The sequence below is a fragment of the Phocoena sinus genome, chromosome 8 (assembly GCF_008692025.1).
Source record: "Phocoena sinus isolate mPhoSin1 chromosome 8, mPhoSin1.pri, whole genome shotgun sequence".
Taxonomy (NCBI): Eukaryota; Metazoa; Chordata; class Mammalia; order Artiodactyla; family Phocoenidae; genus Phocoena; species Phocoena sinus.
Genome location: NC_045770.1, coordinates 30,947,242 through 30,973,193, shown reverse-complemented (window position 1 = coordinate 30,973,193; position 25,952 = coordinate 30,947,242). Strand labels below are relative to the sequence as shown.

The following is a 25,952-nucleotide window of genomic DNA, read 5'->3' as shown; positions in this document are numbered from 1 at the left end:
TGATTTCAGCCTTTTAAATTTATTGAGTTTTTTTATAGCCTAATATATGGTCTATCCTGAAAATTGTCCTAGGTGCACTTGAATATGTATACGTATTCAAGTATGTATTATTTTTATACGTATTATATTATATTATATATTATAATATATATTATTATATATACAATATATTATATATATTATATATAATATATTATATTGTATAATATTATATATTATATTATATGTATTGTATTGTATTATTATTATACATATTCAAGTATGTATTATTTTCCTGTATTATCAAGGCTTTTGTTGGGTAACATGTTTCATATGAGCCACTTGGCCTTTTTGGCTTGCCAGCTTCTTCAGCTCTATGTCTGAGATATGAGAGCCCATATGAAAACCCAAGGAACTCACCACTTTGTCATTTCTTGCACCCTGAGGTCCTGAGCTGGTTTATTTTCTTTTCTCCACCTTTCAGAGTCTTATGTTTATTTTTTATGTATTTATAGTCCAGGGACTTTAATTGTACTCATCAGGATGAATAGGGTAAAGTGCATCTTCTCAGAAGCAAATTCTCACTACTTTTCAAGCTTCTCTGTTATGATATCCTTATCATCTTATACCCCAACAAGATTAATCACCATGTCTTACTTTTGCTCTGACTCTTTGGCCTTCGTGCCTGTTTATATCATACATTGTTCCTGGAATGCTCTTTACCTCCATCTTCCCTGCCCACATCTTACTCATTCTTTAAAAATCCAGATAAGTGAAACCTCCTGTAGAAAGAAAATTATTTCTGATCCCACAAGGGGAATCAAGCTCTGTTTTGTTCTTCAGAACTTTATCTATCATATATCATGCTCTGTTTTATATCTATCTTTTTCTGACTTATAAACTCTTTGGTAGAATGACCATGTCTTGTACATATTTGTATTCCTTAGTGAGTACAATACAGTACCTTGAGCATTATAGAGAATAAATCTTTGCTAAATGGACAAATAAAGTTTAATATGCTACACAATATAGATTTTTAAATTCAGTGTTGTTTATAGATACTTATTGAGCATCTATGATCTATCAAATCCTTTCAAAGACATTTCCAATATTATATTTTCTGAAATTTCTATGATCTGAAATTTAAATATCCTACCTTTTAATTTTCACAGAATTTATTTTTTATTTGTAGAGTGAAAGAAGGACCTAAAGAAAATTATATCCCTGATTAATTATCCCAGTGAAATTTAGTGACTAAAACCTCTGTTCTCCATAGATGTGCGATATTTTCTTGTCCTTGTGGGGGCACTGTAATCTTGGCTTTATATTTTATTATTTTCTGGGAATATGGACTCTTCATTACCTTCCTTATAATATGTAATTGACTTCCTGATGAATTTGCACCTTGTTTTGTTTTCCATATTTTTATTTTGAAAAGGAAATACATTTACACAGTTCAAAATTCAAAGGGGTATACAATAAAAAGTTTCCCTCCTACCCATTTCCATCCCAAAGGCAATCAATATTATTAGTCTGCAATATAGTACTATAAAAATATTTTATGTATAATCAAGTATATGTATATTCTTCACTTGGCTTCTACCATTTTTTGTATACATAATACTCTGCTATTTTGACTATTCATTATGATATTTAACAATGTATAATGCCCCTTCATTTTACTTGATGCTTTTCATGTGAAATTTTATTGTATATAGATAAATAAATTATATAGTATATTACATGAAATTATCTTTATTAAACAAACTCCCTCATGATATAGGAAAATAAAAGAGTAAATATTTACTCTCTGATAGAGCATTTTAAAACAAAATATTATTTATACTTAGTTTTCCATGAGAAGATAATCATATTGATGTAGTTTTGCACATATAATATATTATAGGTCAAGTTGAGCTGTTCACATTACCTCAAATTAGTAGGCAGGGAATAAGTACCTGTGTGCAGGCACAGAAAAAAGGAGGAAACTACAGAAAATGTTTCACTGTAAATCATAGGGTGCATGCAGGTGTGTGGACCAGAGATTGAGGCATAAAAGACAGACTGATGTTTTTCACTCTCTTAAGTTTGTCCGGAGCCATCTTCTTCTATCTGCTTCTAGGTAGCAAAAGTACATTTGGTTTCCATGCCCAAATCAAGAATAAGTCAATCCATGCTCTTAAACAGTAAAGGAAGATATGCTGAAATGAAACAGGAAGAACCTCACCATTCCACAGATATTATCATATTATTTTTCTCAATCACCTGGTGAGAGATAACCACAGCTAGTGGCATATATGGGCTGGTCCACCTGAATCTTCCACCCTTTGAATTAAAAAATAAATAGTGTATAAAGCTTTGAGGGGCTGTTGGTTGAAGTGACATCCCTTCCTTTGCCCTTCCTCCCTCCCTAATAGATGAGTGCAAAAGTACTTTGTAAAGGATGACCATACATGTATTTGGGAATGTATTTATCAGTGGGAGAAATAACATAATGGGAAATTCCAAAGAGTTTGACACATGCTGTTTCTTCAGAGCATGTTCTTGAGAGCACTTTTCACATGATTTACTGTTGGAAACTGGTAACACAGAGTCCAAATTCTTACCAAGTGTTTGAATCTCGATTGTACCACTAATCAGCGGCTTGACTTTGGGCATGTTACCTAATCTCTCTAAGCCTCACCCTCCTTATCTTTGAAGTGGGGAGTAATAGCAGAACCACCTCATAAGAGGTGTATTGAGTTAAATGGCATATCCTTATGCAAAGCACTTTGTACTACCATGACTCATAGAAGCTATTATGAGCAGGCACTCAAGAAAACAAGTTCAAGGACATTTTAACTTATAACTTCAAAGGTTTCCTTCAGCTAATAATATTTTTTGTGTTCAACAGAAAAATGGGTGCACCAGCACCACCAGATCACAGCTGGAAAGGAAGCCTCCACGTGCCCTACAATGTTGGACCTGGATTTACTGGAAACTTCTCTACCAAGTTAAGAGACTCTTTTTATAATAACTCTCTTTAGGGGGAGGAAAGCTTTTTCAAAAAACAATTACAGAGGATGACTGAAAAGTAAAATCTACTACCAGCAGGAGATATAACAACAGGTTGAAAAGGGGAATACACATATATCCTTACAATTGGACAATTGGTCCATGCAGTTATTGCCTGTGTGCCTTTAGAAATATTCAAAACAATGTCAGATTTAAAAATTGTGGGTGGCAAGCTGTTAACCAGTATTTTTAGTCTGTGTCCTTTATTTTTGCATTAGAAGAGTCAAGATGCACATCCATTCCAACAATAAAGTGAAAAGAATTTACAATGTGATTGGAACTCTCAGAGGGGCAGTGGAGCCAGGTAAATTGATCATTTGTTCAGCAAATATCGATCGGGCAATTTTTCGGTGCCAGGTACTGCTCTGAGCTCTGGGGAATGTAAGGTGAACAAAGCAAAGCAACTTTTTGTCCTAATGGAACTCACATAAACACAAAATAGATCAATAGGAGGTAATTTTACATTGTGATGCATGTTGTGAAGAAACTAAATGTTGGAACTAGATTGGTCAGATGACCGAGGTTGTTGATAGACTATGCATGCTTCAATTAAAGGACCAAGAGAGGAAGATCAAGGAGAGATGGTTTACAGTTGTTTAATCTGAGCTTTCTGGATTTCCTTGCTGCATATTTTACCTGGAGAAATATCTTCATTACAACGATAAGTAACACTCTTAGAAAATTAAGATAACCGGAAGTTAATGAATCCTTTACATGGTTTTTTTTTTACACTGAAATGGGTGGAATATATAGACACGTGATTTCCATATGATTTCAGATAACCTGCTCAATGATACATTTGATAATAATCTTACTTTATTATGTTTGATTCCTTAGGAACTATGTGGTTATATTTCCTACCCAAACAGACAGAATTAAACTGAATATATCTTGTACAAGCAGCCAGGACCTTCTTTCAGGGATAAAGAATATTGATGTGCTTCCAATGAGCACTAAACAATATACCACTGGCTATTTGTTGAACCTCACCGAGTACATATTTTGTGCCAGCTCTGTGCTAGGCTTTGGGGATGGAGGGATTTTTTAAAAAGACACAGACCAGAGACAAGAAGACCCCTACATTTAAGTGTGGTAAATGCTTTTTTAAAAAAATACTTTTACTTTTTTTTGCACACAGGCTTTTCTCTAGTTGAGGCGAGCGGGGGCTACCCTTTGTTGTGGTGTGCGGGCTTCTCATTGCAGTGGCTTCTCTTGTTGTGGAGCACAGGCTCTAGGCACTTGGGCTCAGCAGTTGTGGCTCATGGGCTCTAGAGCACAGGCTCAGTAGTTGTGGCACATGGGCTTAGTTGCCCTGTGGCATGTGGGGTCTTCCTGGACCAGGGCTTGGACCTGTGTCCCCTGCATTGGCAGGCAGATTCTTAACCATTGTGCCACCAGGGAAGCCCCATAGTAAATGCTTTATCAATATGAAAAGACTGCCCAGAAAGCTGGATAGGGGTGCAATTCCCTCTCCCTGCAGAAAATAGAAACAGATCATAGAGAGGTAGAATCTTTGAGCCGTACGTTAAAAACTAAGTAGAAGGATTAGGAAGTGGGGAAATCATTATTTGGCCACTGTGTTCTCTTACTCTGAAAATACTGGAAGCATAGTGTAAATAGGTAAGAGAGAAGTAACAGAATTATATAAAGAAGTGGATAAGGATACTTTTATACTCACTTATCATTACTTATATACTTATAATTACTGTAATTAATTGAAGTATACATTTGCTTATCACATTCATATTTTCTTCATACATCAAATTCAGAGCAAAGTGATACATTTACAAAAGTCTTCAGGAACCTTTGCTATCTTAACTTGAGTCCTGAGTGCTCTGTGTTTAGATGCTATTGAGTCATTTGCAATTTCCTCTATTCTTGACCTGGAATGGCAAGTGATTTTGCAATGATGCTTTCTAGACAGATACGTCATTCTTGGAGGTCACCGTGACTCTTGGGTATTTGGTGGCATTGACCCTCAGAGTGGAGCAGCTGTTGTTCAGGAAATTGTCAGGAGTTTTGGAAAGCTGAAAAAAGAAGGTAATGTAAGCAAAAAGTAAAAAGACCATTTTTTCTGAATCTCAGTTTGGTCCTCGGTAAAGTGAGTATAAAAATACCACCTCACAGGTTTGTGTGAAACACAACAGAGAGGTTGCATGCAAATTATATCATCTTAGTAGCATAGAGTACTTAGTAGTGCTTAATAGCAGAGAGTAGCTTTCAATAACTAGCAGCTATATTACTTATGTTGTTAATGATATTGTTTATTCATTTTTATATGTTCATTTTTAATAATTCATTTATTTATATAATAAAGTTCATATTATCTATATTTATAGATATTATATTATATTATTATTATTATATTATATTAAATTATAATCTGAAATAAAGGAATTATACTATTAGTGGTTTCTCTGGCAACAAAGAAGATGGAGATGGGTTTCTTTACTGGAGAGTAGACACCAGATTTAGGTCATAAGCCAAGCGTCCTGGTCTGAGAAATGTGAGCTTCTTGGGATCTTCCAGCCTCAGGCCTCAGGTCAAGTACACCAACTGACTGAGGGGATGAAAAGCTAATTCAAAAAAATACTGGTCTTCCTGCTGAATAGGGTGCTGTCAAAAGTTTGATATCTGTACTCTCACACCCCCAGCTTTGATTTCTCTCAGAATTGAAGATTATACTACTAGCACATTTACTTCAGTCATTTTAGAATCTTCATATGAAAAAAAACTAAAATTGAGCTCAAATGGTTAGCTTTTAAAGTAAACATTACATACTGAGAACAGAAGGTCTACTTTGTTTACTGACCCTGCAAACAAGGTGTCTACGGGCTGTAAATGTGATCCATATATATATTTTTTAGCAACAATGAATGTGGTAAAAATATGTTACATTTGCCTGGTACCTACGTTCTCAGAGAAACAGTGTTATCACGTGTTATCTATTTTGAACTCATAGGAGGAGGGATATGTTTAGTTATTTCTCTTTTCATTTTACAACTAAGTTAACTGAGGTTTCCAGAATCAAGTAATTGACCCAACGTTTTGTAGCTGGTGTGTGGCAGAATCAGAGAACTAGGGTTAAAATTCAGATTTCTGTCTCCCAGTCCACTAAACAGTGATGTCACTCTTTGAAATCAAATGTAAAGGTGCTCTATTCTTTTTTCCACACAGCTATCTTATTTTTTAAGAAAATAGGACTACGGAGACCTGAATTTACATAGTTTGTGAATTAGGTTGTGTTTCATAGTATTACAAAAAGTTTCATGATTTTGCCAGAAGATTCCCTTGGTAAATACAAAACATCACTATGACAATTACGAAGTATGCCAAAAGACTGCAATGATGGGGAATAATAATTAATAGGAGATTTGAATAATGCTATTAATATACTTAACAAAAATGAAGCTCTGGACTCAACAGCTAGAGGGATATATATCCTTCAGCACAAATGAAATATGTACTCAAACAATAACAACTTGCATGGCTGGAGCACTTGTTCAGTGCTATATTTATAAATATTATTCCATTTAATCCTCCTAACAATCAAGGAGAGTTATCTTTACTCTGCTCTTCCTGGTATACAGGTGAAGAAACAAGAGGCCTAACAAGTTTGAATAACATTCCCTTGGTCATACTGCTAGTAAGTGAAAGAACCAGGGCTTGAAATAAGATCGTTCTTTAACTTCAAGATCAGTATTTATGACTCCAAGCCACATGACCGTCCTAATGAATGGTGTACTTCTCAGCAGCAGCAGACATAGTGTTGAGAATGGAGCTTCTGTTGACTAATTCTGGCAGAGAATGGAGTGAAATCACACAACCAGCTGACATTGAGCAATTGTTTGTGTGATGCCAACACAGCGTGGAAGAGTTGTAAAGGATTTTCTCTCAGTTCTATTGTCTCAGAGCACAGACCACATCCAGCACTTTCTTCTTTCACTCTAGGCAGCTGCAGACCACAGATGGCTTCCTAGCATAGGCAATCATTATAAACCTATCAGAATATTTTATGATCTCACAGGATTTTTACCATGTCTGCATTTCCCGCTTTTTCAATACAGATGTGCTCTTTTGTATTGACAGATTAGCTTTAAAATCTTTCAAAAGGAAATTAAGTAAAGATTGTCACCATAATTCACCCTTCCTAAACAACCAATGAATTTTTGCTGTTGTTACTCTGCTGAGCGTGGTGATGTCTTGGCAATATTATGCATTTTCCCAGCTTTTATAAGTATGCACATATATTTCAGGATGGAGGCCTAGAAGAACAATTTTGTTTGCAAGCTGGGATGCAGAAGAATTTGGTCTTCTTGGTTCCACTGAGTGGGCAGAGGTTAGTTGATAATTCGATATAACATACATTTTCATAATAATAAAGCAGTTAGTATTTAATTCACAAGAATGTAAGAATAACTGGTCAATCCAGCCAGAAAATATTCAAACTTTTTTCCAGAAAGTCTGAAGCAACATATTCTTGTTCAAAAATCAACGATAAAATTTTTTTCATCACTTGAGAACTAAGGTTTGTTTGAACTTTTTTTTTTTTTTTTTGCGGTACGCAGGCCTCTCACTGTTATGGCCTCTCCCGTTGCGGAGCACAGGCTCCGGATGCGCAGGCTCAGTGGCCATGGCTCACGGGCCCAGCCGCTCCGCGGCATGTGGGATCTTCCTGGACCGGGGCACGAACCCGTGTCCCCTGCATCGGCAGGCGGACTCTCAACCACTGCGCCACCAGGGAAGCCCTGTTTGAACTTTTTTTTTTTTTTTTTTTTTTCTGTTTGAACTTTTAAAGCCACTTAATGTCAGTTGTGGAAATAATTTGATCTTCGTTGTCTGGGAGTGTGATTGTAGCTAAGTAAATTCACTAGAAACTGGACATCATAATAAGATATAATGTTTTAACTTTTTCAAATTAACTCCTAGAGCTAATTACATTTAAATATTCCTTGAGCTTGTACTGTCTTCCTCATATCGTAATGACCTACTCTAAATCATGCTAAAAGTGAAGTGGAATGCCCCACCACAGAATATTTACTAGGCTCCTTGGAAAGTAATTTTACCTGCATGCATTGTTGGCTTTGTGTAATAGAAGTGTTACTTGTAAACATATGCAAAATTAACATTCCATTAACTTCTAGTCATGCTATAAATATTTACTTGGCTCCTATTATCTAAGAGCTATGAGAAGCCCTGTAAACTTCAATTTTCTCTGGGGTAGAAAAAAAAGTAGTGCTCCTGTAGGCAAAGATTTATGCTGGCATCAAGAAGAGCCTAAATATTCTGAGGGTGTGATTTGCCTCTTTCATCCTATTTTCATCACCTAGAGCTGTATGTTTTTTCACTTTATTTCTTACAGTCAGGACACTTAGAAAATTGCTTGTTTTGGAGATTCATAATCCACTTATATCAACAAAATCCTGCTATACTTTGTCAGTGTTTTAAAGCTGAGAAAAATGTTTTAAAGTTTTGACGAGTAGGTGGTGTCATAACACAGGAGAACTTAATTTGACGGATTAAACCATAGTGTGGTTAAGAAATCAACCTCTGGGCTTCCCTGGTGGCACAGTGGTTAAGAATTCATCTGCCAGTGGAAGGAACACGGGTTCTGATCCCTGGTCCAGGAAGATCCCACATGACGTGGAGCAACGAAGCCCATGCGCCACAACTACTACGCCCATGTGCCACAGTTACTGAAGCCTGCCCTGCCGCAACGAAGAGCAGCCTGCTGCAACTAGAGAAAGCCTGCGCACACCAACTACCCAATAGAAACAAAGAAATAAACTCCTTTTCCACTCACTGTATTATGAATGTGGATAGTCTCATCTCAAATTTTAGTCTTAAAATCGTTTTGCTTGTTATTTCTTACCAATGACCTTTATTGAAATTCTTTCAAACATATGCTTGAAAATCTTACATGTCAAATTTGGGGTGAACTTGGGCCAACTTAATTCAGAAACCTCCATACAGTAAATGTAGATGTGCGTTTTTTTAGAAAGGGGTTATGGCTATTTGTTTGTTTATTTATTTATTTACTATTATAGGAGAATTCCAGACTTCTTCAAGTGCGTGGTGTGGCCTATATTAATGCCGATTCTTCTATAGAAGGTGAATATTATTGGTTTCATAGGAAAATATATGGTCTTGGTAGTAACAGCTGTTTAGTTCGTAAGTTATGCACTAACTAGGAATGCAAATCCATTAACAAGGGGTGAGGGAATTTGCTGCTGGTTTGTCATGCTCATGGCAGCTGTGAGCTCTAGGGTGCTGATTTGGGCTCTCGAAACAACACTCTATGATTTGTTTGTTTCATCTGGCAGATTACCTTATCTATGGTAGGAATTCAGTGAATATCTGTTAAATGAATAAGTCAGTTATGGAACTAAAGATTTCTATGATTTTAGAATGGGGTAGCAAAAAGGTATGATTTAACTACTGTCATCATAATATCATGCATACACATTTTGAAAACAAATGCTGATTTCCCAGATTTCATCTTTCACCGAGAATTTTTTCTTCTTAAATATTTTTTCCTTCAATTCAGCAAATATTTACTAAGCACCTCTCTATGCAGTGTACTTTCCAGGATTTCAAAGGAATTAGGGGTTAGTAAAGAACAGTCTAGTACTCAAGAATTTAAGACTCAGTATAGATGATAAAATAAATCAGTCTAGGATTCTATATGCAGGTACTCTCAGAAGGATATTATTGGACTGATCTTGGAGTTCAGAAGAGAGAATGATAGCAACGTTAGGAAAGGCCTGAGAAATGAGATAGGCATCGAAGACAGGCCTTTTAGAATGGATTTGCTTTGATAAACAGAGATTCAAACTAAGGGACAATCTCAAGTCGATTTTCAAGAAACTGAAACAGTCCATTTTCACTCACTATACTGTAGCCCCGCACGAATCTTTCTGTCCCTTGACCACATGCAACTTCTCAGCCGTTGCAACTGCCGTTCTCTGTACTGAGATTGCTGTTCGACACACCATCTGTTTAATTCTTATTCTTACAGTCTCCCAAGGAGTGTTATTTTTTTCTGGGAAGCCATCTTTGTAGCACTCATCACTGCTGTTATTAAGTAATTATTTGTTTTACAAACCCTCTCCCTTTCTAGACTATATTTTTCTGCCAGGAACAGGCAGGATCATGCTTCTTCATTCCTGGATTCTTAATGTCTTATTAAATAAATGGTGTTTGCATGGGTGCAACAAATGAATGAATAAATGAATGAAGGGTGGACTTATAGAATATTTTCTTTAGTTTATTAGTAAATCTGCCATGTCAAAAATAGTTGGAACATTGCATATTGATGGAGGCACATTGGCATTTACATTTTCTTTTTTGTCCACGTATCTGAGCTGCACTGTCCCCTAAGTTAGTTCGTGCGTTTCAGCTATCTTTTCTTCCTTCCTCTAACTTTCCTTATTTAGTGGCTCAGGGCTTGGCCTTATTCCCGGCACTGCTACTTTCTATTATAGTTATGTGACCTCAGGTTGTTACTTTCTCACCTCTCAACAGAGTTACGAAGAGCACATATCTCAAAGGCTCTTGTAAGGGCAAAAGAAGTTAATATTTGCAAAACTCCCAGACTTGTGCCTTGCACAGGGTAAATGTTCAAAAATGTTAGCTTGGATTATTATTAACTTTATTTATTTATTTACTGGCTGTGCCACACAGCTTGTGGGATCTTAGTTCCCCGACCAGGGACTGAACCCTGGGCCCCACGCAGTGAGAACACAGAGTCCTAACCACTGGACCACCAGAAAATTCCTTTATTACCCTTATTTAAACACACATATGAAGATGAAACACCTTTGCCACACAGAATAAGTATGCCAAACATACATTCTTCAAAAGTAGAATAATGTTCTCTCTATTGCTAGTTTGTTTTTTTTTTAAAACTTGATTTTAATGCATATTTCTAATCTTTGATTTTGCTGCTTACATCATTCCCTGGTTTAAAATGCTGCATTGTCTCCCCAGCATTTTCAGGATCAGGAGCAAATAACACACTCATTACTCTGTGATTGGAATACAGCTGGTCTCACTTTGTTTTATATTTAAAATTGTATTAACTGTTCATTTTTCAAGTACTAAAATAAGTCATCTATTAACTTTCTAATGTTAAAATGCAAAATTTACAAAGAAAACGATTTCTACTGAAACCATTCTCAAATAACCCTCTCTTCAAAGGAACTACTGTCCTCAGTTTGAGGTATTTCCATCATGTTGACATTCATATGCAGAATTTAGCTCACACAAAGTACCAACCAATATTTAAATATAAACATTTATTTAACACAATATTCCTGTGAGGTGAGTACTTTTATTATCTCTCTTGTATAGAACATTTGCTTGGGTGGAGTAGGTGAAGATGTGGAGAGGTGAACTGAGGTTGTTTCATGTGTGGCACCAAGGGTCATGGTGAGGATGAATTTTATTGAGTGATGAGTTGGAGAGTTTTGATCAGACTTAGGTTTTATTTATTCATTTATTTTTGGCCACATGTGTTGCGGAATCTTAGTTCCCTGACCAGGGATCAAACCCATGCCCTGTGCGTGGAAGCACATAGTCCTAACCACTGGACCACCAGGGAATTCCCCAGACTTAGGTTATAAAGGGATCATTCTGGCTAAGGAGTTAGGAATGGTCTTTGAATGGAAGAATAAAATAAAGAAATGAAATAGAAAACAAACTATCTTCTTGTCTTTCAGGAAACTACACTCTGAGAGTTGATTGTACCCCACTTATGTACAGCTTGGTATACAACCTAACAAAGGAGGTAAAAATAATTACGTGGAATTTTAAGTTCTACAAATGATGTTTTCTTGAGGTGGCATTATTATGTTAAACATCTGTGTTGTTTTATAACTTTTGCCCATTTCTCCCATACCAATCTGAGGCAGTCTATGGAGAGCATTGCGTCTACCACCTCCATTTGAAACTGAGAAAACTGAGCCCAAAAAGCATTAGCCACTAGAGTCACACAACTTGTTCAAGTAGCTGAACCAGGACTTGGTCCTGCGGTTTAACTCCTCAATTTTAAAACTGGTTTTTACTCTTTAATATAATGATACCGATTAACTTAGGACTCTGGAAGAGGTGACATTTCTAATCGATTGAGAAAGAGAATGTGTAAAAAACCAGGTGCTGACTCTTGGGACAGAGACTGGGTAAGACCATGTACCCAATTCCTGATTTCCTGCTGTGGGCTTCAGTCCACTGAGCTAAAGTCATCGTAATTCTGACAGCAGCACAACATACTGAATCTGGCGGAGAGGTGGTGCCTGAATATCTATAGGACCGATAGGCAACTCTTCATTTTAATTCTCCTGCTCCATAAGGCCACCGTTCCTAAAGGTAGGCATAAGGAATGTTTTGCATGGCAGATTTTTGCTGTTACTGCTAATTACCTGATTTGAACTGGAAAGGATAAAAAGACTTGCTTACTTAACAGAATTACCAATTGAAATGTAATTACCAGGAAAGACAATTATTTCCCTCAGATAGGGGTTTTAAATAGATCCTAAACATATTGTTAAGATTTGGTTTCCCAAGCATGGAATTTAATTTATTAACATCTCCAGTAGGAATAGAAAAGTTTAATTTGGCACTAATCTATTCATATTGTTACTTAAGATCTCTGTCAGGTGCCTGCAGTTTTACAATTCCCATGAAGTGTATACAAAATTCAGTATCTGAAACATTGTGTCTCAGAGAATTTCCACCATTTATGTAATTTGAGGTCAATGCTAAGGAAGCTTGGCAGTTAAATTTGTTTACCAGGTGGATTGGTGGCACCCTGTGACAAATGCAAAAACACTACTTTCTAGGTCAAGTTTGCAATTATATGATGCTTGACAGTTGTGGATTTTTAAAATTCTATTTTTGTTTGGGGAAGGTGATTCACGGTATTTCAAATTTTAGTGATAAACTGTGACTTTAGTAATATATTTCTAAATACATTATTTTAAATTCATATTACTTAAAATAAATGGAGTGGTGCTGTCCCTTGTATCAAAGTTTTGTGTAAATTTGTAAGCTTGAGTAAAATTATTTTGTTGCTTTATGTATTGATACTTTATGACTTAAGATGCTGACATAACTTCTCTCTCCCCAAGTTTATATAAATTTATCTGTGTTCCCATAGACCTTTGCACATCCATCTATTATAGCACCTAGCACATGAATTCACATTTTTATTTATAGTTCCCACTAGTAGATGGTGTGTAATTTGTATTATTAAACTTTGTATGGCTGATATCTACAAAAAGTCTTCCACAGAATAGGTAGTCTATAAAATCTTTTGAGTTGAAACTGTTTAGAAATAGAGCATAGGACTTTTATTAAATAAAAAATAAAAACTTTTTATACCATATATTATTCAGTTACAGTTTAGTGAGTATTAGTTACAGTTTAGTGTGCTAAACGTTTTGGCATAACATTTAATGCTCTGAGTTTAGCATTCAATAGTAGGGCATATTGTACTCCCTTAGAATTCTCATCTGTAAAATCTGAAAATGTATTGAAAGCCCTGTGCTTAACACAATTACAATAAATACTCAACTAATTAAATAAGATATTAGTGCATTTGTTTTGTTATGTATTATTTAATGACTTTGACAAACTTGTTGGCACAAAGCAATATTTAAACAAAAAACAAAAAACAAAAAAAACAAACCTTCCCTTAACCAGCTTGCTTCTTTTCATTTTTTTTTATAAAAGGAGGATGAATGTGTTTTTGAGAGTAGCCTCCCTTAATTTGGAAAAATAGACCAAAAAAAAAAAAAATCTTACAGTGTGACCATTCGTCTGAATACAATGGCTTGGTAATAATTTGATATAGCTTTCTTTTCTATACATTCCATGTATTTTTTTTTATAATAGGTGCATTATATATAATAACATGAGCATTTTCCCATATTGTCAGAAACTCATTGTTGTAATTCTTAATGACTGCTAATGTATGAATTGCATTCCTTATTTTCCTGAATATAATTTGGCTACTCATTCCCTGGTTAATAGATGTTTAGGTTTTAAAACATCTGATTTATAAGTATTCTCTCTCTCTCTCTCTTTTTTTTTTTTTTTTCCTTTTAACTTGTGTAGCTCCAAAGTCCTGATGAAGGTTTTGAAGGCAAATCCCTTTTTGAGAGCTGGAATGAAAAAAGCCCTTCACCCGAATTCAGTGGCTTGCCGAGGTAAACAAAGAAAACTCTTTACTAAATTCAGTATGGAATTGTGTTGAAAATAAAAGGGTAGTTTCTTTCAACAAATAATAAAAATTTAATTTAAAATTCTCTAATATCTGTTAAAGAAAAAGTGATGCTTAGGTTTACAAATAAAATTGTTACCCAAAAACTGGGTCTGCCTCCTGGTGGATTTCAGCCAAATGGCACAACCAACCCAAAGATCAGGAGAAGGAAGGATGTATTACTTGCAGCAAGTAAGGAGAGGACCGGGGATCTTTCTCACAGCAGTGTCTCCCTGCACAGCATCATGGGGGAAGTTTTAAGCTAAGTGTACATACATTCTCATGAGGGGGTTTGAGCAGAGGAGAATTCAGTATAGAATTGGGGCAAAGTTTGACAGAGTCCAAACTTTAGTTGATTGAATTCAGAAAGGGTCAACATCATCATTCCTTAGGTTTCAGCTGATCTGGAGGTTGAGTGCTCAAGGGGATCCAAATTCTGCAAAAGAGCTCAAAAATGTTCTTCAGGCTAATCTTTACCATTGTAACAGAACTGGGAGTCTTTACAACTGATTTATTATCTTTGCTATTGTTACTTCTCTTGCCTGATAAGTCATTTTTTCCTAAATTCTCTTGCTGCCTTAAGATCATTAATTACTGAGACCTGTTCAAGGATAAGCATTGTGGTCAGGTCTTTACCACAAAATGGCTTCGGCCAAAAATGAGTTGTCTTATGTCAAGAAAGCCATGCCTAGTTCTTTCTCCAGCGACCCCCCTACCCTATCTGCTTACAAAATATTGCTGTGTGTTTTGAAATTAAATCTGTAGGCCATCAAAATATGGTTCGCTTTTGAATAGGTAATATATACACATGGCACCTAAGTCTGTCCTCTCATCACTGTATAAATATTCTTTTTTCTGAACATTATACAGTTAACAAGTGTTTTGTTAACTGCATAATGTTCTAAGAAGAATATAGGTATCATTTCAGGTTTAGCTGTATCTTCACAAGCATAGGAAGAGGAATAAATATCTCAGTAGTTTGAGATTAAAGATAACAGTATGAAAAATTTAAATTTTTTTTTTTTTTTTTTTTTTTTTTTTTGCTGTACACGGGCCTCTCACTGCTGTGGCCTCTCCCGTTGCGGAGCACAGGCTCCGGACGCTCAGGCCAAGCGGCCATGGCTCACGGGCCCAGCCGCTCTGCGGTATGTGGGATCTTCCCAGACCGGGGCACGAACCCGTGTCCCCTGCATCGGCAGGCGGACTCTCAACCACTGCGCCACCAGGGAAGCCCGAAAAATTTAAATTTTTAAGGATGGGAATTAAATCTGAGTTATCTGAAATTTTTCTGATTCTTTTAATTTTATCATGTACAACAAATATAGGTAATAAAAAAAGTTAGTGAAGGAAAGTATTTTCCAACTTCAATAATCTTTTTCTAAAAAAGCAACGTACAATTGTGATATTGTGATTCATGATAATGGTTCATAATGATTCATAATGATGCATATTTGGTCCTCCTGATCTCTTACAGAGCTCCTAAACCCCTGGAATTTTCTAAGTGATGAGAGGGACAAAGGTGTCTTTTGTTATGTTAATGAGGTGATATTACCCCACTTAAGGTGGGGGCTGGCTGCCAGGAGAACCAACCAAGTGACTTGAGGGTTGGAACTTTCAGTCTGACCCTCAACCTCCCAGGAAAGGAGCGAGCCTGGAGGTTGACTCAGTCACCAGTGTCCAGTGACTTAATTGATCATGACTATGGAATGAGGCTTTCATAAAACCCCAAAAGGGTTGGGTTTGGGGAGCTTCTTGGTTGGTGAACACGTGGAGGTGCTGGAAGAGTCCGGCGAGCCCGGACAAGGCATGGAAGTTCTGACCCCTTTCCCATACCTCGCCCTATGCATCTCTTCCATCTGGTTGTTCTTGAGTTATAACCTTTCATAATAAATTGATGATCTAGTAAGTATACGTTTCTCTGGGCTCTACGAGCAGCTCTAGCAAACCCAAGGAGGGGCTCGTGGGAGCCTCCCATCTACAGCCAGTTGGTCAGAAGCACTGGTGGTGGTTGTGTGTTGGAGGGGACAGTCTCTTGGGACTGAGCCCTTAATGTGTGGGACCTGACCCTATCTCTGGGTGGACAATGTCAGAATTGAGTTGAATTGTAGAATACCCAGCTGATGGCCTGGAGAATCGCTTGTTGTTGGTGTGGGGAACTGCCCCCCCCCCCCCCCCGACAACACACACACAAACAGGTTGGAATTGGATCCAGAAACCCAAAAGAACAGTGGTCACCTCTCCCTAAAACAGTCTTATGGAAGTAGATATTTTGTGATCAGAATTGACATTCCCCCCTCACTTTTTGGGTTTTTTTTGCTGCTTATATCTAAAATATATCCAACACAGTGTATCTAAAAATTATATTTATAGTATTGAGTGGAGATTAGTTTAATTAATATTGATCTGTACTCAGTGAAGAAGTTACTCAAATAATCCTGTATTTTATCCCTAAAAGGATTAGCAAATTAGGATCTGGTAATGATTTTGAAGTGTTCTTCCAAAGACTTGGAATTGCTTCAGGCAGAGCACGGTACACTAAAGATTGGGTAAGTCTATCAGTGAGTTCTTCATGGTTAGTTATGAATATGTTTTAGCTAAACAAATAATTCTGGATCAAAAAAAGCGACTTAAACACCGTGCTTCTTCCATCTCTGATTATGTTCATCAAATTGAAATTCTTTCAGTATTTTAATTGGTTTCTTCTGATACCAATCTGCATGTTTGTAAATAATATGCTTCTGCTGCTATTTCCTTCTTTTTCAGTTTTAGGTATTTATCCATTTACTTCTTACTAGGAAAGCTAGGCATTCAGTTCTCTTATATCACTTCTTCTGCCAGCTCCCAAATACTTTCCCTCATCGCATTTTTTCAATATATAGTTGTGCTACCCTTGTTGATTAGAAGACATTTTTTTCCTCTGTGTATCCATACTTAACTCACCTCAAACTCTTAGTATATTCAAACACATCAGGTGAACTGGCAGACTCCATTTTTCCCGTTGAGGCTCTTCTGCTCCTCTGAGTTCTCTGGTTATTCTTTCTGCCTGTGGCACAGCTCTTGGCTGTGAAATTTTCCTTCACTAAGAAATCTGAGAGTATCTTCGTTTCACTCGTATTTTGGATTTTCTGTTTCCCAGATTTTTCTTCCTTTTTCTTATTTACTCTCCACGTTTTTGGGAGCACATCCTTCAGGCACTTCTTGAAAAGGGTGAATGACAGCTAAGCCTTGCATGTCTGTTATACTACACAAAATTCTTCAATAATTTGACTGGGCACAAAATTTTGCTTGAAAATTCTGTAACCTTAGAATTTTGAACTCATTGCTTCATTGCCTGTTGAGAGATATTGTTTGTTCCTTGATCTCTTTCTTTTCTATTTAATTTATTTATTTACTTGGTTATACCAGGTCTTAGTTGCAGCATGCACGTGGGATCTAGTTCCCTGACAAGGGATCAAACCCCGGTCCCCCTGCATTGGGAGTGCAGGGTCTTATACACTGTGCCACCAGGGAAGTCCCTTGTTCCTTGATCTCTTGCCTCTGTTTGTTTGTTTTTTTAAATAAATTTATTTATTTATTATTTTTTGCTGCATTGGGTCTCTGTTGCTGTGCGCGGGCTTTCTCTAGTTGCGGTGAGCGGAGGCTACTCTTCGTTGTGGTGCGCCGGCTTCTCATTGCCGTGGCTTCTCTTATTGTGGAGCACGGGCTCTAGGCGCGCAGGCTTCAGTAGTTGTGGCTCGGGGGCTCTAGAGCACTGGCTCAATAGTTGTGGTGCACGGGCTTAGTTGATGCGTGGCATGTGGCATCTTCCCAGACCAGGGATCGAACTTGTGTCCCCTGCATTGGCAGGCAGATTCTTAACCACTGTGCCACCAGGGAAGTCCTGCCTCTGGTTTTTTTTAAAGGAAGATTTTAGTATCTTCTCTTTATGACTGTGTCGCCCTTGGTGTACATGTGCATTATGCCATTTTTTAATACGCTGAGCTGGGAACAAAGTGGACTCTTAGTTCTGGAAACCTATGTATTGTAGGTGGAGGAAATGTTTTTTTCTTTGATTATTCCCTCTTTCCTCTTTCTCAAACCATTATTAATTTGTTTAGCATCTGTAGCATTATTTTCCAATGTCTTTATCTGTTCTTTTGTGTTCTTATCTGTGTCTTTTTCTACATTCTGGGATATTTTTCTCAACTCTGCCATTCATTCATTCTTTTTTATTGTTTCCCTCCATTCCCGTAGTACCTCCTTACTGTGGGTTGATTTTATTTTAGTTTGTGTGCTTGGTCTGTATCTTTCAAGTTAAAGACTTTCTTCAAATGCCTGGCCCTCTTTGGCAATGTATCTTATTTGGGAGTGAGACCATAAAAAGCTGATTGAAGCCCTGTATGCAGGGGTGGTGTTTGTTGTAGGGGGCGCCTCACAAGAGAGGGATTGAGAATGTGTGTTCTTGTTGCTTCATTGGGAGCCAACTAACGCAGAGAATCTATAGGTCTTTTGTCTTGGGCTAGTTATTCTCCCCAGACAGAAAATCTTTATAATCTCTTACCATTGGGGTTGGTGATAAGCGTAGATGTTAATATTATCTACATTTTACTTATGAGAAGACTACAGCAAAGAAAGGTTAATAACTTTTGGGTTAATAACCTCCCAGAGTTATTTGGTAATAAGCCACGAAGCCTAGATTCAAACTCTGGCAGGCTAATCCCAGAGTCCCACTCTCAACACACCACTATATAAAGTGTTCTATCAGTAAAAAAAAAAAAAAAAAAAAAAGAATAAGCATCTAAACGATGGGCAAAAGACATAAATCAGCAACTCAGAATTTGAAAAGTTGTTCTCTCTTGCCTTTTGTGTATGTTCTTGTTTTTTTATGCCCATCTGAGCATTACTTCTTCACTTACTGAGATTTTGGATCTACTGCTGAAACCCTCACTGTTCACTCTTCACTTGTCAGCACACTGCTTGTCAGAAAGTTATTCATGGAATTTCAGTCATTAAACGATTTGCAGCATTGCCCTATATAATATTGTATCATGCTTATTTCCTTGCTTCTAATGATTCTCTGTCTACTTAAATTGTTTTCACCCAAATGCAACATTATCTTGTCTTTATTTCAGAAATATTTCTATTACATCTCCTGTTTTCTTAAAGGCAAGAATGTTAGGTTTTTTCCAAGGTAATTTTCATAGTATTGTTTATGTTATATACACATACTTTTTAACTGGTGAAAACCTGGGATGGGTTTTAATATTATATTAACCCTTTAGTAAGTGGCTTATTGAGGTACTTAAATACTTTCCTTTATTCATTGCTGACAGAAACAGTCTTACTAATATTAACAGTATCTATGATACTATGCATTTTATATGTTATCTCACAAGAGATATATTTTGTTTTTTGGGTTTTTTTGTAGGCAACAAACAAATTCAGCAGCTATCCATTGTATCACAGTGTCTATGAAACATATGAATTAGTGGAAAAGTTTTATGATCCAGCTTTTAAGTATCACCTTGCTGTGGCCCAGGTTCGAGGAGGAATCGTCTTCGAACTAGCCAATTCCATAGTGCTTCCTTTTGACTGTCGAGATTATGCTGTCGTTTTAAGAAAGTATGCTGATAAAATCTACAATATTTCAATGAAACATCCACAAGAAATGAAAACATACAATGTGTCATTTGGTATGATACCCTTCATTTTTCAAAATTCACAGTCTGTATGTTTCTATTAATCTCTAAAATGTAATGATCTACCTTAGGCCCATTTATTACTTACTGCTATTCCATATGATCAAATATTTTATGCATATAAATGTATCTTCCATTTCATTGATGCCTGTCTTGCAATATACAAAATATAAATACCTTGCTAAATACAAAAGAAAACAACCTTCTATATTGTTCCCTTTGCTTAAACTATAGAACAATGCCATTAGGTCCTCATTTCTATTTCAGAATCACTATTTTCTGCAGTGAAGAATTTTACAGAAATTGCTTCTAACTTCAGTGAGAGACTCCAAGGCTTGGACAAAAACAAGTACGTTGTATATATATAGATATGAGTTTTGCATGTAATAGATATAATGAAAAAGATATACTAGCTGACATCTTTGTTGTTGAAGTATCTTTGGGAAGTTTTTTTCTGCTTTCTTTCTCTTCATTCTAACAGGCTATACAGGGCTGCCATATCTCTCAAAGAGATATTTTTGACATTCTGAGGGCATATGTGCTGTTGAGAAATGCTGGTACCTTCTTTACTACCAACTGAGTGGTAGTTACAAAATTTCCACCTTAACATTGAAGGTCTTCCACTGTGTGTCCCCATCTTTTTCCAGTTTTATCTCCTGTTCTTTCAACATCTGTAAATCATACTTCAACCAAGCTCTCCTATTCCCAAAACACACCTTCTTCCTCCCTTTTCTTAATGTCTTTACTCAAAGAGTTCCTAATCTCCACTTCCACCTGGAAAAATTCTCTATATCCAGACTAGCAAATAAGGTAAAGCCATTAGTTTTTTTTAGATGTTAAGCATTTGGGATTAATTCTTGTAGAATCACAAAAGTAAAACATAACATGAACAAAATTTTAAGACTGGAGAAAAAGAGAATGTTAGGGACAATTTTTTAAAGGTAGAATTTTGAGAGTGAATATCTACTATATATTATAAATATTGTGACGATACAAATATCAAATCCTTAGAGACTGATGCAGGAATACATAGAAAGACAAAGAGCAGACAGAACAAAAAATAGACCAGTGATATATAAGGATGTATTTGTAATGAAGGATACATTAAAGTCAAATGAGAAAGAAAGGTATTCAACAATAATATTGTATAAGCTCTTTCAGGAATTGATGAAAAAGTGAATTCAAAATCTCACTTCACATTCTATGCAAAAATAAACAACAGGGATAGAAGAAATTTTTAGTAAAAATTGAAATATCTTGGAAGTGAGATTCCAAGTTTAGAAATAACAATGCAATCAGATTTGAGAATATTAAAATGGTTAATAATATGGAAACTGATACTCCAAATCAAAGATAAAAGACTGGAAAAAGTCTTTTCCAGAAAATATGGACAGGAGGGTAATATAGATATAATAAAAATACTTTTTTTTGAAAATTGATAAGAAAATCAAAAGAACAAAGTTGGAAATATTGGCACTAGACAAGAGAAATCATTCAAAAAGAAGATACCACCTGTGCAGAAACAGATTAAAAAAATTCAAATTTACTAATAATTCAAAAATACAAATGAAAATAATGTCATACTATTTTCATACCAAATGAGTAGCAATTTAAAACTTGTTTGTACACATTGCTACAGACAGTACACTGAAGCAGATGCTCTCATGTTTTTCTGATAGCATTGTGAATTGCTTTAAACTATTAAAAATCATAAATACATATTGTTAAAGTTTCTAGGGCCATGGCAGGGTTCTTACACTTTGCCGTAGTATTTCTATTTCTTGAATTTTTTTCTTCAGGAGAGAGTCTCAAATTTGAGGGAATAAAATGGCTTCTTAGAGAAAGTTACAAATTATAATACCAGATAATTCAAAACAGCCTTAATACCTATGAGGACAGAAATTACTAAACAATCAGATGTCCACCCATTTAAACATTTTGTAAAGATTAACACTGATGGTTATAAAGGAAGTATAATAAGATATTTGTAATAAAATGTTAAGCAAACAAAAAGGTCATAAGATTGTACATATACAATATTTTATCGAATATAGAGAAAATCTTACAGAAAACCAATTAGTATGATAATCGTGTTATCCTTGGGTGAATAGGAAGATTTTTTTTCTTATACTTTACAATTCTTTCCAAATTTTTTATGTGAGTAAAAAATCAACAATTATAAATAAATTTTAGAGAAATGCCAAACACCATATAGTCTATTAAGCTGATTTTCTATCATTAAATAAATGACGTTTCTTCCTTGGCATGATATGGTAATCCAGGACACTGAGCTTTCACTTCCTTGAGTATTTCTGTATTTGTCTTACCATCTCTAAATGATAGTTAAGGTACAGATTGTGTCTCTATATTATGTTTACATATCCTGAAACATCTGGAGCCATGCTTTGTACATAATATGAGTAAATGCTGGCTAAAGTAAATTAAAGTGGATGTTGAATTTCTCAACCAAAACTTTGAAATGTGAGGAAGAGACACTTCTTGAATCCTGCTTTTCTTAAATCAATCCCTTAACCCATCAAAGGATACAGAGTGTTGACTCCCTGGTACTTTTATGCTCACATAGTATTCAACCTCAAGACCTACCTCCTCCCACCCTAGGGAGGCCAGCCTGCTTCTGGTGGAAATACATCCTGTTTACGTACGTCTGGTGCTGTGAGCATTTACCTCCCAGGGATATTTCAGATTGAACCCTGCTCTGTACAAGGAACATCCAAATGGGGTGTGTGCGTAACCACATGAGTTTTTATGTTTATAGCAATGCTTTATGAATTTGGTTCGGAAACCTGTAGCGTCTTATTGAAATTATGGTTCGTTCAGTTGCCGCCTTTGTTAGTTTATGTGAACTGCTCACAGGTAAAGTGTATGCCCAGTTTACCTTTATACTATCGCAAAACCTGAGTTCTTGATGCTAAATAAATGAATGTTGAAAATAGCTCAAATCCAATCTGTGGGGTCTTTAATTAGTCTGTCTTCCTGTTGTCAACACAGTGCAGTTGAAGGAATAGTACTGAGCTACTTATTCACTCTAAAATTTTCTAGTTGTGAACCTGGGCAAGTCATTTATCTACTGAATCTGAGTATCTCATCTGTGGAACGGGGCTATTATCCTGCATAACTTGGAGGACCGCTCTGAAGATTAAAAAGAACAAATTTTATAAACATTCAGAATAGTAATGGGCACATTGTTTTATTATTAAATCTAAAAAATAACAAAACTAAGATAAATTTTTATATAAAGTAATTTATGATTCCTTATGGTAATGGTTATTTCTCATTATGACAGACTTAATAGGTTGAATTTAATAACGTTGTTGCCCTACTCCAGGCTTGCTGGTAAATTTTCAGTTGTATTGAGTCATTTTTATTATAGTAACGCTGTCCCGCACACTTTGGAATGTGAGCTCTGTGAAAGCCAGAAGTGTCTGATACATAACAGGCATTCAAATATTGTTGAAAGGGTGAAATAAGCACCACCCCTTTTGTTCATGATAGGTTTATCTTTAAAAATAATAATAAAAATATTATTAGCTGTCATTTGGTAAATATGTATAATTCCCCAGGTACCCTACTAAACATTAATAGACTATTCCATTTCAATATTGAAATGACTTCTATGAACAGATTTTTATGAGACTTAAGATGAAAAAAGTCTTGCCTGTATTTGAATACCTATGTTTATCAATTAATTATTTCAATATAAATAAAAATTACTATACATTTTTTCCATGGGCACATTGAACTTTTTTGGTCCTTTTATAAGCCTCAGCAGAGTAGTATTTTGTAGGATTTTAAAAAATGTAACTATGCATGCTACTGTTCTTAATTTGCATGTTATAGGAAGTTAAAATATATTAGCTGTGTTTAGTTTTGTTTTGAATTTTTAGTTTGCTGAGTAGTGCACATATTTTCATGAAGCTACAACTGTATTCCTTTCCTTTTCCAGCCCAATATTATTAAGAATTATGAATGATCAACTGATGTTTTTGGAACGAGCATTTATTGATCCTTTAGGATTACCAGACAGGCCTTTCTATAGGTAAGGGTAAAAATATGACTCTTTATTTTAATATATTTTTTTCTTATTTTTTGCCCTGTGGGGAAAATTTAGTTGATTTCTTGCAAGCATATAAAAAATTCCAAAATATATGTAGTAAATGATAAATATATTATTTATTTATATAATGTAATATGATTACTACAGATCTTTATTTTATTATCTTTTTTGTTTCTATGTATAAAAGAGTATATGTTCATTGCAGGAAATTAGAAAACCCAGGAAGTCAGAAGTAGAAAATAAAAATCTCCCCAACTCTACTTATCAGATATAAAATCATGTTTGTCCTTTGGTATACATAATTTTAGCCCCTCTCTTATTTTATTTTGAATTTATGTGTATTTATGCATATACATAAGGCATAATAAATATATATATTTATTTACTCTATCTCTTAATGTTGACATTTAGTTTTTTACTAATTTTTGACAATTATAATTATTTCTGATAAACACCAACTGTCCCCAGGTTGATCTTACTAAGTATTCAGAAAGAATTAGATTATTGACCAGCCAGAAATGACCTCATCTTTCTGTTTAGGGATTATCTATGAAAGAATTGGAATTGGGCATAAGGGCATCATCCAAACAGGGTGAATGGATCCCCCTTAGTGGCATAATCATGTTCCTTTCCTTCTTTACCTCTTTACTGTGGAACTTGTCCTTCTCTTCCAGGGCTGTTACATGCACTGGCTGAGCTCCTTCAGTAAAAACATCACCTTGTTCCTAGGTCATGTTGAATGTTATAAAACTGTTTTTAATGATTCTTCATGCTTGATGCTAGGTATTATAACATGACTTCTTTTTTAAATAGGAGGAAAACACAATGATAGGTTGTCTGGTCATAAATGAAACCCTATAATCACAGTTGTGCTACATTTCAGAGGATAGAGTGGTATTTTGAAGTCATCACGTCTTGCAGTGTGCCTTGAGAGTGATCACTTCATCTCCCAGACCTCAATTTCCTCCTCTTTGAAATTATAATCTCAATTCTGTAGAGTTTACTTTCAAGGATTAGAAAAATGATAGGTAAATAATTTAATGCCAAGAGTGATCCATAGTAGGTGACAAGCTGTTGTTGCTATCATTGTCATCATTTTTGTTGCTCTGAGCCACTTTAAGTCATCTGTCTAAAGTCAAAATATAATTAATTGCCACATATTTCATAGACTAGTCTTTGGAGATTGAACTTGTAAATTTAGTTGACAAGTAGCAATTAGAATTATACAATCCATGAATTGTAGAATGTCCCTGTTTTTTCCCTTGTATATATAATTCGAGCAACTGATAGCAAACTATTTTTATCAACAGACATGTCATCTATGCTCCAAGCAGCCACAACAAGTATATGGGGGAGTCATTCCCAGGGATCTTCGATGCTCTGTTTGATATTGAAAGCAAGGTGGATCCTTCCAAGGCCTGGGAAGAAGTGAAGAGACACATTTCTATTGCAGCCTTCACCGTGCAGGCTGCAGCAGGGACTCTGAGAGAAGTAGCCTAAGAAGTTTCTTTGGGGAACACGTTGAATTGGTATGATGTATCACTCAGAAAGAATCATGTTGGATGTACTGATAAACTGAAAAATAAAGTTATGTACATATATATACATATATAGATACAGACAGATACATATATCCACCTTGGCATTCTTTTTTCTTCTCCATATAGATCGAATAAGAAAGATGGATGATTTTTATTCTGTAATTATAGAAAGCTATTCTGAAGTTGGACTAAGTGTTGAAATTAAGAACAGAGTAAAATTTTAATACACTTATGTGGCATTATCAGAGAGTCATGTCTAATTCAGCACTTACAAAACTACTCCTGTCACTGCACATGTAGAAAGCATCAGTCTGTTATTTGTTGTGTATTTTTAGAATTTTATAAATAAAATTGTACCATGTATA

The 25,952-nt window shown here is 35.6% G+C and overlaps 1 protein-coding gene across 3 annotated transcripts in view; it reads left to right on the top strand.

Moving 5' to 3' along the window:
- Positions 1-25,952, top strand: part of LOC116758197 (glutamate carboxypeptidase 2) — a 187,026-nt gene extending 161,074 nt beyond the window's left edge. For 2 of the 3 annotated variants that reach the window (XM_032640984.1, XM_032640982.1), the window contains 12 exons: positions 2,873-2,971; positions 3,252-3,337; positions 4,954-5,073; positions 7,290-7,372; positions 9,081-9,144; positions 11,754-11,821; positions 14,149-14,240; positions 16,749-16,839; positions 19,701-19,965; positions 20,239-20,320; positions 23,936-24,028; positions 25,357-25,952. In XM_032640984.1, the coding sequence (XP_032496875.1) occupies positions 2,873-2,971; positions 3,252-3,337; positions 4,954-5,073; positions 7,290-7,372; positions 9,081-9,144; positions 11,754-11,821; positions 14,149-14,240; positions 16,749-16,839; positions 19,701-19,965; positions 20,239-20,320; positions 23,936-24,028; positions 25,357-25,546 (1,333 nt within the window). In that variant the 3' untranslated portion in view covers positions 25,547-25,952. The remainder of the gene's footprint in view (positions 1-2,872; positions 2,972-3,251; positions 3,338-4,953; positions 5,074-7,289; positions 7,373-9,080; positions 9,145-11,753; positions 11,822-14,148; positions 14,241-16,748; positions 16,840-19,700; positions 19,966-20,238; positions 20,321-23,935; positions 24,029-25,356) is intronic. The other variant, XM_032640983.1, reaches the window with a different exon arrangement.